Genomic DNA, 13,609 nt, shown 5'->3' on the forward strand with positions numbered 1-13,609 from the left:
CGCTATTGAACAGTGCCGATTTCAACGAGGATTTCGTTGACTCCTACGTCTTTCATGAGCCTTTGATGAACCACGAGGCGCTTGTTCCCCTGCAGTGCACCGATTTTGCTGAGATAATCGAGAATACTGCGGCAATACGGCTCCCAGCCAACTGGAGAACGGCGGCACTCGAAAAAGAACCCAGGCAGCGTCGGCAAATTGTTCTTTACGTGACCGGAATGAAAGCGGGATCCTACACTGACGAGCGTTAAGGGACGATATCATGTGCACCTATGTTGTCCACGAAACGGAAAGTTGCTCCAATAGTCCTGTGAGGGAATATCATTCGTGGTGCAATAAATTTGCGCAGTTGGCATGGCAAGACAATTTGTGTGCACGCTTGACAGCCACTGCAACGCGAAAGTTCATTTAAAACGCTGTCGTTCTTGATATTTTAGCCACCGCTTCAAATCCCTTGCATAATACCGTCCGTTTCAAATATATCTCGAACTGCAACGGCCGCAACAAAATGATGAAACGTCCGCGAACAGTTATTTCTTTTGCAGTACGCAGCCAGAAGTGGTGGGAACCGGAGATGCCGAGCGGAACGCTCCCCGCTAGCAGACAACACTCGCTTTCTTCCTAGCGCAACTCGCAACCGCAGCGCCGCGGTGGTGAGAGTCGCGGCCTGCCGCCTTCTCATCGTGACCGCGGCGGGGAGACACGCAACTGAAAAAGTGTCTGTAAACGTTTTGGTTTCATCGTTTCATCGCTAGTGCTGGTTGCGCTCTCAATGCTTAAAAACACAAAGTTTGTTTTAGCGAAAAATAAAATAAAAATACTAATGACTGCCCTAATTTGAGGTCAATAATTCACTTAATAAAATATTTATTTTTTGTCCTTAGTTACTTCTCACTTTTGACACAAGGGGTCACCAGCACCGAGAGCGGAGAGCAAACAAAAATGGCTTTCAAGCGCACGAAAAGTGAGTACGCCTAGATTTTGTGAGCGTCGTTGTATGCTGCTTCTGCAACCTATTTGTTATCGAATGCACCACGTACCTCCGGATACGTTTAGTCAGCAGATGGATGGTTGGCTGATTTTGGTTTTCGCTATTAGCCGTGTACTAGGGTTTGCCGAAATCCGCTTTGACGTTACTGCTCTGAAAGCACCGCCGGTTGGCTAGGTCACAGTTCTACTCATGTTATCCTGAAAAGGTCAGCTTGTCTACAGCAGTGCAAGAGAGCGGGCATGTAGCTTTTCTGTTTCGCTTCGTAACATCAGTCTCTTCTAGCAGACGGGGGGGTCTTTCGTGAGGCTGGACGATAATTGCCGATGCCGCAACCTTACCTGGGCCACTCTTGCAGCTGCGATTGCCAGTTTTGGTTGAGGACACATAACGATTTTAGAGTTTATTGTAAAGTTCTCTAATCTACACTGGCTGAAGGATCGTGGGGTCCAACCGGACTGTACTATCAATCGGGCGTCAGTTATGGAACAGCTGACGCACCCAAGTCTCAAGCGAGCTGCTACTTGCCCGTTTTGTCCCGGCCATACGGCAGCCGAAACCTCGTCTTTAAAGATGTTCGGTGGCCTAAACAGCTCTCTGTTTCACTTTTGTGTTCAGCGTAAAAACGTGTAGGCGGTTATGTTCGGTATCACAGATCCGCGCTGCGGGCGACGTTTCCCCCAATTCGGAACAGCTGCTCCGTGCTAGCTGTGGGATATACTGGGGACCCTAACGTCATGGTAACGTCCTGGCACAGCTGCGAACTGCTTCCAATCGTATTTTGATTTCTTTTTTTGCCCTACCTTTAAAAACGGCAGCTGTTGCGCGTCGTGAGTGTATTTCTGTGTAGGACATTGTTTGCACGCACGTAGCATTTATGGGCTTCTGATTTGCCGCTCAGTTTTCACAAGTCGTTTAAACCGGTCGTTGTTATATGTTCAAAGCAGGCAGTGGTTGCTGCGTTAACGCGCCGAAATGACGGGCAGACGTAGCGTAATCGCTTTTGGTACAGTGTCAGAAAAGTCAATCGGCATTTAAGGCGTGCCTGTCAATCAGCGGTTGGCGTGTGGGACTGATGTTGCAAAGCGGCTTGCTTTGGTTTTGACGAGGTCTTGAATGAACAAAGTGCTGTAATAATCGCTGCGGTGTCAAATTAGCGCCCAGTTGTGGTTTTTTCCCTTGCGAACAAACGCTGCATTCTACGAATTGCGGGATTCTTGGGCTCAAATGCTTTAACCGCAACTGGGAATTTTTTTCTTTCTTTTTTTTTTTTTTTTTGCTGTCGAAAAGTTTGCCAGAGTTTGAGTTAGGGGAAATTGGGGGCGCAAGTGAATTGTTAAGCTCCTGGAATAATTTTGCGCACCTCCAAGCGATTTCTATTGGCAATGTTACTAGAGTGACGACCGTCAGATGTTTTGTTTGTCTTGCCAAAGAAAATGATTCAGATGGAACCATTCTTCATTTTAGGGGTGTGTAACTTTGGTAGTCGGAACAGTGGAGATAAACTGGGCAATAATTTTACAGTAAGCGAACAGCCTCAGATCGGGTGCAGGTGCTTTAGTGTGGAACATGGCCGTCTGGGGAAATAGCAGGTTTTCTGGCAAACAATCTGGTTTGTCTAGCTCTGCGTTGGGTGGTATTAACTGGAGGTGCGGTGAAGTGTTTTATTTATTTGCGCAATACTTCCGACCTTCAAAACAAGTTACTTGGCTGGGGTGAGCGATACACCACAGAAATAATGACATCACACAGACATGTAGGTGGAAGCAGTTCTCTGTGACGTTGATGCTGAACAATACAGCAAGCCGATGAGCAGCGAAATCATGCTAGAGGACTAGATGGCACAGGAGACAAGGAAAAATAGAAAACAAGGACAAAATTGTTTTCTGCCTGAAAAAATTTAAATGCGGAATGACCTAATTGTCGTGCCTGTAAATTAATAAAGGCTTGCACTAGCATCTCGATGTTTTCGTTTCTACGCTTCTGAGGTACAAAACAGTGCAGTACAAAATACAAATGCGAAGGCCGAAAGGCTTCAACAACTTTGTGGGAAGCCCCCGTTCACCATGTGTGACTACGTGCCCTTTCGAATTGCAGAAAAATGGAAGGCAAGCAAGGGAGCAAAATACGAGCTTCAATTATTCCTAAAGAGACAAAGCATTTTTTGGCACTGAACAAGAAACTGCAAAAGAGTTTTGAAGGGGTTAACTTTTAATTAAAAACAAATCATCCAGCATTCATTGGCCCTTTAACAGAATCAGCAAATATTAGGTTCCTCTGCCTCATTAGGACTAGTCAGTGCCAATGCACCACAATGCTATCACATTCAGCTTCGTTTTGTGCCTTGCACCTAGCACTGCCAATCGCAGCGACAGCTCAGGCATTCCTCTTCACCTAATACCATCGTCTTTAATATGAGCGAACACGCAGTGATCTTTTGACCATGAATGTTCATCAAATGGCAGCTACAAGCTGATTGGCAGCCTATTAAAAAGGCTCCTTTATCAATTTGGCATTTATTATGTTCATGCGTTATATTGAAGCTAGTCATCACCTACGCACGTTTGTTATCAAGGCTTCTATTTTGGCTTGCACCGAGCAGTATTCATTGGAAAAACAGCTCATGCAGTTTTTCACCTACCAGCAATATATGTAATCTGAAAGAAAAAAAACAACAGCCAATGAATGTCTGTCCGCAAACACCAATCAAATGGTAGCGACAAGGCTGAGGCTGATTGTCAGACTCTTTATGGAGGCAGCTGCCTGTTATTAGTGCCAGTGCTTGTGTTTCCCGGTATATTTCCCGTTTCTCGAGCTCTCAGCCCCGACAACTCTCCACAATCGCAGAATCCTGTCCCCGGGTGGGCCTAGGCTAGTGGGACGCCATCGCCCTCGACCATGGCAGACCTCTTCGAGGCAGTGCCCGATGGCGGCGCCACGCAGGCCGTGGCAGGAGCCCTGAAAAAAATTGACGCCGGCACTTTCAACCACGAGCACTTCGACGATGAAGACGAGGACGAATTTGGAAATTTCGCTGCCGCCGTCACGGTTCCGCCGCCCGTGACGACGACGACGTCGTCGGACACGAACCACATTCCAGTGACGCTTCCCGCCGCTCCATGTGCGACTGCGTGGAGCGACGATGCTAGTCAGGACTCTGTACAATCAGGCCAGTCCGCGAACGCACCTCCAACAGCCCTCGAACAAGATGGTGATTGTGGGCGGCTACCTGAGCGGGAGGACAGCTTCGACGACTTCCAACAAGCGATGGTTGTGCCGTCCTTCGAGCCGGCACTGGAAACGGTTCCGGATGACGAGTATACGGACTTTGCGGACTTTGAGCAGCATGCCGGGAGGGATGAGTGTGTGGTGGTGAGGGGAAGTGGTTGTGAGGAGGGCGACTCCGGGGGGGGAGAGTTTGCGGACTTTGCGGCGTTTGGAGACGCCCCCGCGATGACGACAACGGTTGTGTCGGAAGGTGGTGAGGACGACTGGGCCGATGACGGCTGGGAGGCGTTCACTGGTGCGGAGAACTCCGCAGCTTCGGGCCCTGTTGCGCCTTGTAAGCCAGACGCAGCTCCTGGGCAGGTAAGAAGTGCTTTTCTGGTGTTGTTTAAAGGTGGTAGTCATTCGTGGTTTACGTAAATGCAAACCAAAAAAATTAGAAAATGAAGGAAGCTCACACTTAAAGGAGCCATGAAGAGAAAACAAAAGTTTGTTTTATTCGAAAGATTAGGTGTTTCATAGTACCCCAAGTGCTTTCCCGGAAGCAAATGATGCTTTATTCACTGAGAAATAAGGCAATTTAAGCCAAAATTTTAAATCTCCCGCTAAAATTGAACATTCCGTGACGTGTACAATGGCGTCATAGCGCCGGTCCATGAAACAGATACTTAGTATGTCGACTCCATATAGCACCCACACGCGGGAGTCGCTCGAGACGGCGGCCATTTTAAAAATACTAGTAAAACCTAGTGCACCCGCAGCCCTAGTAATGGAATCGCCTGATCCGGAGAACAAAACTCTCGCCGAGGAGCTCGGGCTTGCATTTAACAACCTCACACCACTAAAACGCTCAATGCTTCCAAGTGCACGAGCGGCAAGAGTTGTGGGATACGCGGTGGACGGGAAAGCGACCATTCCGCGATAGCCACAACAGACGAACGCCCAGCCGTCGGCACCGCTGCCTCGTCAGCCCCGTCGCGACGGACGAATATAGACTGGTACGTATGTGCCGTATTTTGATTACGGTTAATAATAGTTCAATTTCAGTAGCAGTATCACTTATGCCAGTTGGCCGGTGTCGTGTATGGAAAGCCGTTCGCGCGAGCTCTCTGCTTCGACCAGAAAGATACGAGCGTCAATGCGCGGTGTTTACGGCATTTGTTTCCCCAAGGTCAGAGCGATTTGACGAAGTCGGCGACGAGCGCCAGCATGTCCCAGGAGTGAGCTAACGTAAGGGTCCCTGCCGTAATCACTTCCTCGGAAATGAAGCGAGCACACTCGTACTTCCTTTAGCTCTCTTTCTCCTCCGTTTGCAAAGTTCACAAAACGTAGCCACTTGCTTCGCCGAGGTTCGTCGTTGGGCAGCACATGAAAGGAGATCTCCTCACCGGCGGGGATGTCGCACTCCCTTGACGATTTGCCCGTACTACATGGGCATTTCAAAACGCAGCAACGAAATTTCATTGTAAAGTACTCGAACAAACTGAAGTTTTCAGTGGTTGTAAACTGGAAACGAGCTCGTAACGACAGCAGCAAGCCAACACCATTCGAAACTTACGCGACGACTGGCACTATCTCGTCGCTTCTTGCTGTTCCTTACTCCCCTCGTTTCTATTTTTACCTTTGCTGGTTGGCGATATGACGGCCAACCTCCTGTGAAGGGATTACGATACGAAGCAAGTCGCGGCTGTGCGTGCTGGAACGGTTCGTTGGCCCCGAAGAGCCTCGAACCCGAAAATTCGTCTGCGCGACGGCGAGATGTCGAGCTCGGCCGGCGCCTAGTTTCGTACGCATTGGCGCACACGCTTGCGTGTTCGTTCGGACCTTCAACCGTTTACTCCACCGTTCTTTGTCATAAAAAGAATGTGCAGAATGTTTCAGGGGCATTTAGCTCGCTATGCAAACTGTAAGCCCTGCCTAACATGCGTTTGCTTTTGCCGGCCTCCGCCAATCGCAGAGCATTCCCCAGTGACATCACAGGTTCTGTTGCGGAAAATAAGCTGGTGGGTCGCATGGTCATTTCCTTTTTTCCTAATTATGTAGCTTATTTGAGCGAAGTTTGCGTTATAAGTGGTGTCGTTATGGTTCTAACGAGGCAATCTTTCGAATGAACCAAACTTGTGTTTTCTCTTCATGGCTCCTTTAAAGGGGCACTGACACAAAAATTTTGCATCTTGTTTTTTTTGTTGCGATAAGTAGCTAGTGACCTACTTATAACCTGTAGAAACCTCATTTGCTTCAGCGTGCGACGGTTGTTTAATTAGAGGCATTTTCAATGCGGCCAGTCGCAGTTTCAGCGAGTGCCGCGAAACGATGGATTTTGTGGATTTTGTGTGAACAAAGCTGACCACGTGACCGTCGGAGGGATATCACAGAGCAGAGCCGCCGTAGCACTGTCGAATCCGCATCGACGGCAGTTTCTGCGAATGCCCCCACGTACTGATCTCATGAGGCGCTTAATTAAAAAGCGACCGTGGATGTGACGCAGGCGCTGCGAGTGCAAATGCTACCGCGGCTAAAGAACGGCGCGCGACGCTCGAGACGGTGGGAGCAGCCGGCCGGTCTGCCTACAGGTCCGCCTACAGATGTGTTCGGCTCAGCACTGCGGCGGATATTCGAGTGCCGCTCTCGTAAGCGGTGCAGATGACAATTTTTAATGCAACCCGCAATCGCATCATTAACTCCTTTCTCATGTCAGCCACCATGGTCGGGACTTGGGGACAATTTCGTGCAGCGGTAACAAGCTATCACTCGAGCTACCTGCGCCGGCCTGGGCCACTTCGCGGTTGTGGCTGCCGCCTGCACAGCGACCGTGCGGCTAGCCCAGTGGGCTTTTCGTGCCTCCGGCGCGTTTTCGCATCCAATGGTAATAAACAGTAATAGAAACAGAGTGCCTGGAATCGCTGTAGAACTTTGGTCGCGGCCAGCTGCCCGATGAGCTGACGAAATCACGGCGCCTCCGCCGCCAACGATCGGGTCGTTCGTTCTCGAGAGCAGAAGCTCCGCCCTCCGGCCCTCCGATTGGAGCGGCGAGCTGGGCGAGCCGGCGAAAAACGCCAGTAGTGCGGAAGCGGCAAACACAAACTCGTGACGTGTTTGGATGTTGTTTATTTACAATTGTGCGTGGTCCTCTGCTGGCTGCTCGGTTGCGTTTTGCACACTTCAAAATTGATTTCAAATATGTTCTAGGCTGTATTCGCCGCTGATATTTTGCAGATGATGTATATGTGTTCCCACCAATCTATCTCCGAAGTTATCTCGCCTGCAAAATTTTGTGTCAGTGCCCCTTTAAAGGGACACTGAAGTGAATTTGTCAAGCTCCCGTTTTTGCTTGCACTGCGTAGACTGGCTCAAATTAGCACACTTTTCATCGTTTATCCGGTTGACAAATCGGTAATTATTTTACAAAGTGCGAAAGAAGAAAAACTACCATGCGCGGTTTGCGGCGGCCGCACCAACTAAGGCTGTGACGTTGAGAGGAGGGGCGCCGTGATTGGACGATGCCCAAGGTTAGCAATCACACAAGTTTCGGTTTCGGTTTCGGTTCTGTAAAACATAACCAATGGCTTTGTTGGATGGGCATTCTCAATATCTCAGTAATCATCGTACCGTGCTTCTGCCATGTTGTCGGCTGTAAAATGCACAAGATAAGCCTCCCAGGACGGCTTGTAGTCGTAGCATTCACTAGCCGAGACCTACGCAGTGCATGAACGCCCTCCGCGTACCCGCAGACGCCCAAATGTCATGCGCTTTCCCCCCATATTTGGAGCTTGCCTCCCTCATGCCTGTATCGTAAAAAGCGTGTTCGCACCAGGCCAAGGGTCTGTTCATTCTGGCCTGTGCCCACTGCCTGCAAGCAGTCGGTGCTTATGGCAACAGCACGCCAACGAGAACTCGCTAGCGCGCCAGTGCCAGCCTGCGCGCGTTTTGTGAACTAGTTCGTGTAGCCATGAACGTTGCGGCCCCAAAAAAGGTGAACTCAATATAGAAAACATCGGCGGAAAACAAAAAAGTTAACTTACAAAAAAAAAAAAAGCACGTACCCGCGGGGATTCGAACTCGTGACTCGCAAAATACTTACGGTGAATTCCTAGCGCCCCAGACTGCTAGGCTACGGAGCGGGACGCGGAAGCCTTGCTAATATAGGGTATATAATGTACAACCGGTTTACACTTTTATTTAGTTTTGGCATTTCAAGCCGCTTAGGTGACTATTTGTTGTACTGCGATCGTGCAGTAAGTGTCGCCCGAGTTTCCACAGTAGCTCACGTCTAGCAATTGCATTTCATAGACGGAAAAGCGTTCGCAGATGCGTAGTCGTGCTGCTGGCCGCTGTGCTTGTTCGCCCAGCGCAAAAAAGTGCTTCCCGCGCCCTAGTTTTACGCTGTACGGTAAAAATATCAGTTGATTTTATTTGCTTAGTACCTATATTGACTTCGCTGACTCTTCTCCCGCCTTCAAGAGACCTTATATTTTCCTACTGGCGTACCAGTCAGCGAAGCGTCGCATGTGCAGCGCTTGTGTGAAGCGACCTTGACTTGGCGCTAGATACAGTGTAGAAACAAACCAAGTAAATAAAGGCACATTCTTCCATTCACAAACGTGTCCTGGCTTCGTTTCAACTAAGAGAACGAATTGCGACCAAGCAATTTTTTTTTAACCTCCTTGATTGCGACGACCCGCCGGCGGCCGGCGGACGAGACGCTGGGCCGACTGACTCTGTCGGCCGGGGAGCCGTGCAGTAGCGCAGCCGTGGCGCAGCCAATTGCCAGCTCATCCCCTCCTGACGTCACACGAAAACGCCACAGAAAATGGGCGAGCGTAAGGAGAGGAGGACAGCGTTTTCGAATTAGTTTTTCTACTAAATAAACTCGCGTAAACGCGCCTAGAGTGGTCGAAACATGGCCTGGGGACTCCGGACTACAATTTGCGCTAGTAATCCCGCAATGTTTACATATCACTTCAGTGTCCCTTTAATACACAAGACGAAAGTAGAGAGGCTGTACGCAACCGTCACGACCGTCACGCAGGTGTGAGTCCACGATTGCAGCCGATTTGCCTCTTCCTCACTGCCGCAGCGACCTTTACTCCACTGTTGTTGCTACAAGTGTGAGCGTCTTTCATTTTTTTTGGATGTGATAATTATCGGACGTCACCTTGGAGGGCGTGCGCTGTGACGTGTCTTTCTTCTGAGCCAGTGTTGCCATGATTACGGTGAATGCTGGAGGGTTTTTTTTTTTACCAATCTTGGCCGATCTCCCGAAGTGGGCATGCTTGGCTTGACCATTGTGCTCCAGGGACGCTGGGCGGTCGTCGCACGGCATGGTCGCATGTGCGCTTGGCATTTTCTTGGCTTTGTTAACTGCCGGGCAGTCGCCGCGTGGCCTGTACTCACGTGCACGCGCTCGACAAGTTCTTGGTACTTTTAACCACGAACTTGAGAAATTACGATTTGCTAAGCAGCTTCGCTGTTGAAAAAACTTGGTCTGTGTGTCTGTTGCGGGATTCAACCGCCGGGCCATAGGGCAGCAGAAAGAATGCTTTAACAGGAAGTATGGGCAAGGCAGTTCCGTTCTACTAAAATTGCTACCTGTCCACATCATTCTCCACAAAAACAATCTCCAAGCAAAATGAGGTTTGAGGCAAAATGTGGACGCATTACCGAGAGCACTGCCATTCTTTTAACGAGTGGTTTCGCGGTACCAAATGTGGAACAGCCTGCTTGAAAGCGATGTTGAAAGGAGATGCGATAAAAGCGGACACAAAAACAAAAGATGTCATCTCAGGCTAGTGCAAGAGCATTGGAAAGAAGAGGTGCTAACAAAACGGCAAGTGAGGAGCGCGATAGTGGAAGATTGAGTTGGGCTCAGCAAGCTTCTATAGATTCACCATAGGAGAAATGAGAGGGATGGTTCTTATTTCGGAGGGGCCACAGAACACTATGGTCTTTCACTGACACTTGCCACAAAGCAAGCAGATACGGGGACTTTTTTTTTTTCTTTTTTTCAAGCTTCTATTGGGCTAGTTTCTGCCGAAATCATGGGTTTGTTTGTTGTTTTGCATTTGGGTTTCTTTGTTGTTTAGTAGATGTCTAAAGGTTCAGTTTAATTCTAAAGTACAGATGAAGTGGAACCATTGGTTTATTTACAAAAAATGTCCGTGGTGTCATCATGCTGGTCGGCAGTGTTGTGTAATGGTGTCCGACTTTTAAAAAGCATTGTATTTGTAGAACAGCTTCTGTGCTATCAAGGCAGCAGCTTTCCAGTAACCTGTCAGAGTGTAAGAAACTTGCCTTATTTATTTATTATACCTTAGAGGCCTATTGAAGAGCATTGAGTTCGGGGGTTACATTTTCGGGAGAGCGTTAACAAATAGTGGGGGAAAAAGATGAAAAAGAAAAAAACAAGTACACAATATAAAGTTTGAGTAATCATCTTACAAAAGTCAATAAAACACGTAGTACATGTTCCTAATAAACAATTATCACAAACGCACAAGGTTTTTTTTCGGAGTCTAAAGCAACAGGAAACACCCAAATACAAGGGGAAAATGTCCCTAAACAGTAACAATATTATGCTGGCAATGTATCGTTCCACAAACTAAGAAAAATGTCGGTGAAGATTTTCATTAAAGCTATCGTGACTAAGTGGGAATGCAATTCGTTCAGGAAGGTCATTCCTGTGCATGATTGCTCGAGGCAATGACAGTGAATGAAGAGCGCAAATACATTTGCAGGCATGGCCTTATCAGAAGCGCAGCATGAGAACAACAAGGGTCGGCCGGGGGCATTGCTTCACCTCCCGGTGGGGCACTCGACGCTCGTGTTATTGTTTCTGCTCAGATAAAAGATGTCTGGTAGGCTATCGTTTGCGGTGCTGACTCAGTGTTGCAGATAGCTGCATTCCACAAAGCCGCTTGCTTAGCTTCCTATACTGATGGCCTGTGCAGCCCTACGTGGAATTTGCAAGATGAGCTATTGTGATTGGGAGTTTAAAAAGACGCACATTCTCAACCAGTGGAACGTGCCCTCAGTGGGCAGTGAATACAAAGGATGAGTCAGTATGCGCAGGTGTGTACTGCTGACACAAATCGGAGTGCACAAATAAAGCAGCGTCTTAGATAACGTATATTGCAGAGAAGATAAACCTACCTGCCATGGTGGTTCAGTGGCTAAGCCGTTGTGCTGCTCGGGCCAAGGAAGCGGGTTCGATTCCCGGACGCGGCAGGCGCTTTTTGGGGGGAGGTGAAAAGCGAAAATGGCCGTGTAGTGAGATTTCAGTGCACGTCAAAGGTCCCCACGTGGTCAAAATTAATCCGGAGCCCTCCACTACGTCATAGCTTGTTAGCTTAGCTTTAGCTTCTTGAACCCCGATTATCTGTTTCTCTTTTCTTTTTTCAATTCGAAAAAAAGAAAGAGAAAAGAAAACGAGTAAAGAATTATTGTGTTACACCGTTCGCAAATGTAACTCAAATCACGGTAGAGATGGTGATACAGATGGAGGTCTATGATGAGAAGAAGAGAGTGGAGTGGGTCAGGGAACAAACGCGTGTTAAGGACAAATTAGTAGAAATTAAGAAGAAGAAATGGACGGGGGCAGGACATGTAATGCGAAGGCGAGATTAACTGTTGGTCTCTAAGGGTAACAGAGGGGATCCCTCGAGAAGGCAAGTGTGGGAGGGGGTGTCAGAAAGTTAGTTGGGCAGATGAGATCAATAAGTCTGCGGGGATAAATTTTTCGCAGTTAGCTCAGGACCGAAATAATTGGAGATCCATGGGAGGGGCCTTTGCCCTGCAGTGGGCGTAGATAGGCTGGTGGTGGTGGTGGTGGTGGTGGTGGTGGTGAGGAGGAGGAGGAGGAGGAGGACATAGTCCAAGCTTGGCTGGAAGATAGGGAAAACACTGTGGGGGCCGTATCAGGCTGCCGCGCTGCTTTCTCCACGCTTGCCCCTTTTCCTTCACCAGACCATGGTTTTTTTGCCGAAGTTTTTTTTCCTTCATCAATAATGCTATTTGCGGGAATGCGTGCGCACCGTATCTAGTGGCAATACTCGAGAGAGCAGTGGGATGGGTGTGGCATGCAAACACAAGAGAAAGGTGTAGACAGTGTTGCCAACTCTATCGCGGATTTATCATCGTTTCTGACCGGGGAAACAGAGAGGCAGCGTCAAGAGGGAAAAAGAATTTGCAAGAAATGAACTACACCAATGAGTGACTTTAAGGGCGCTGGAAATGGACGGTTAGTATTTGTCTCAGACTTTAGCAGTGCCGATTCTTTTCGGAAAACACAAAAATAGACGAAAACTTATTTTTTCAAGATTGAAAAAAAAAAGTAGGTTTGGGGAAGTATGGTTTCCCATATTTACCTAAAAAGAACACCACAAAAAGTGACGTTTGTGCAATGTTTGGGTAAAATCTAGCCAGCCTTTTATAAAAAAAAAAAGGATTGTTGTAAAGATGCTCATTTATAGTTCTGATGACCTATATGTAGAACCCCTTAATAACATACGGATTATACTATCACTCTTGTATATGCACCTTGTTTACAGGTGCTTAATGGGGTTATGAGTCACTGTCCCTGAGTTTCCCGAGATGACCAGTCTGCTGAGAGGATGGTCCTTATCTGTCCTTGTTTTTTACGCAGGCAGCGTACAGTCAGCCGCTGACCGGTGATTCACCTCTGGGGATATTGTGTTGTGCCGCACACCTGATATCCTCATTGAAAGGGCAGTGCATGAGGCAATTGTTTTCACCTGGGAATAGACACTCCCGCCATGAATCACAGTCGAGTGTAGGTTTGCGCACGGAGGTGGAAATTCGACTCGGTTGGGAAATGCCAATCGCTTGCGCAGCTGGAGTGAATGTGTCACGCCTACAAGCTACTTGAGAAGTGTTTCCCTACCATCTATCTTTTTAGTTACAGGGCCAGTTGAATGTGATCTTGGATGAAGGGCAATAGCTAGCGCTGGTTACCCGGTGCTGGCATGAAAGAAAACCAATGAGGAACAGCTTTAGGCACTGCTCATTAACTGCAAAGCGTGAATGTCAGGTAATTTGTTCAAGCGTTGTGCTCTTTGCTAGTTTGTTTACGCCAGACGACATTTAAGTATGCCTTGTGGGGCTGACATTGGAGGCCCTTATTGCGTCCTTGACCATGCCGTTTGTACTAACCAGTGAAGAGCTACCTGCCGCGGTGGCTCAGTGGCTAAGGCGTTGTGCTGTGCTGCTGAGCACGAGGATGCGGGTTCGGTTTCCGGTTGCAGCGGCCGCTTTTCTGATGGACACGAAAAGAGAAAGCGCCTGTGTGTTGGGGATTTTTCTGCACGTTAAAGATCCCCAGCTGGTGAAAAGTACCCCGGAGCCCTCCACTACGGCGCGCCTCGTCGCCTGCATTGCATC

The 13,609-nt window shown here is 48.4% G+C and overlaps 1 protein-coding gene across 4 annotated transcripts in view; it reads left to right on the plus strand.

The window, feature by feature from the left end:
* Positions 1–804: 804 nt before the first annotated feature.
* Positions 805–13,609, plus strand: part of LOC144164416 (aftiphilin-like) — a 45,821-nt gene continuing 33,016 nt past the window's right edge. For 3 of the 4 annotated variants that reach the window (XM_077694943.1, XM_077694946.1, XM_077694945.1), the window contains exons 1-2: positions 805–964; positions 3,836–4,576. In XM_077694943.1, coding sequence (XP_077551069.1) covers positions 3,887–4,576 — 690 coding nt within the window. In that variant the 5' untranslated portion in view covers positions 805–964; positions 3,836–3,886. Of the gene's footprint in view, positions 965–1,051; positions 1,071–3,835; positions 4,577–13,609 lie in introns of those variants that run through there. The other variant, XM_077694944.1, reaches the window with a different exon arrangement.

This window comes from Haemaphysalis longicornis, unplaced genomic scaffold (assembly GCF_048455015.1).
Source record: "Haemaphysalis longicornis isolate Haplotype H1 unplaced genomic scaffold, Haemaphysalis longicornis Haplotype H1 scaffold_13, whole genome shotgun sequence".
NCBI classification, from domain to species: Eukaryota; Metazoa; Arthropoda; class Arachnida; order Ixodida; family Ixodidae; genus Haemaphysalis; species Haemaphysalis longicornis.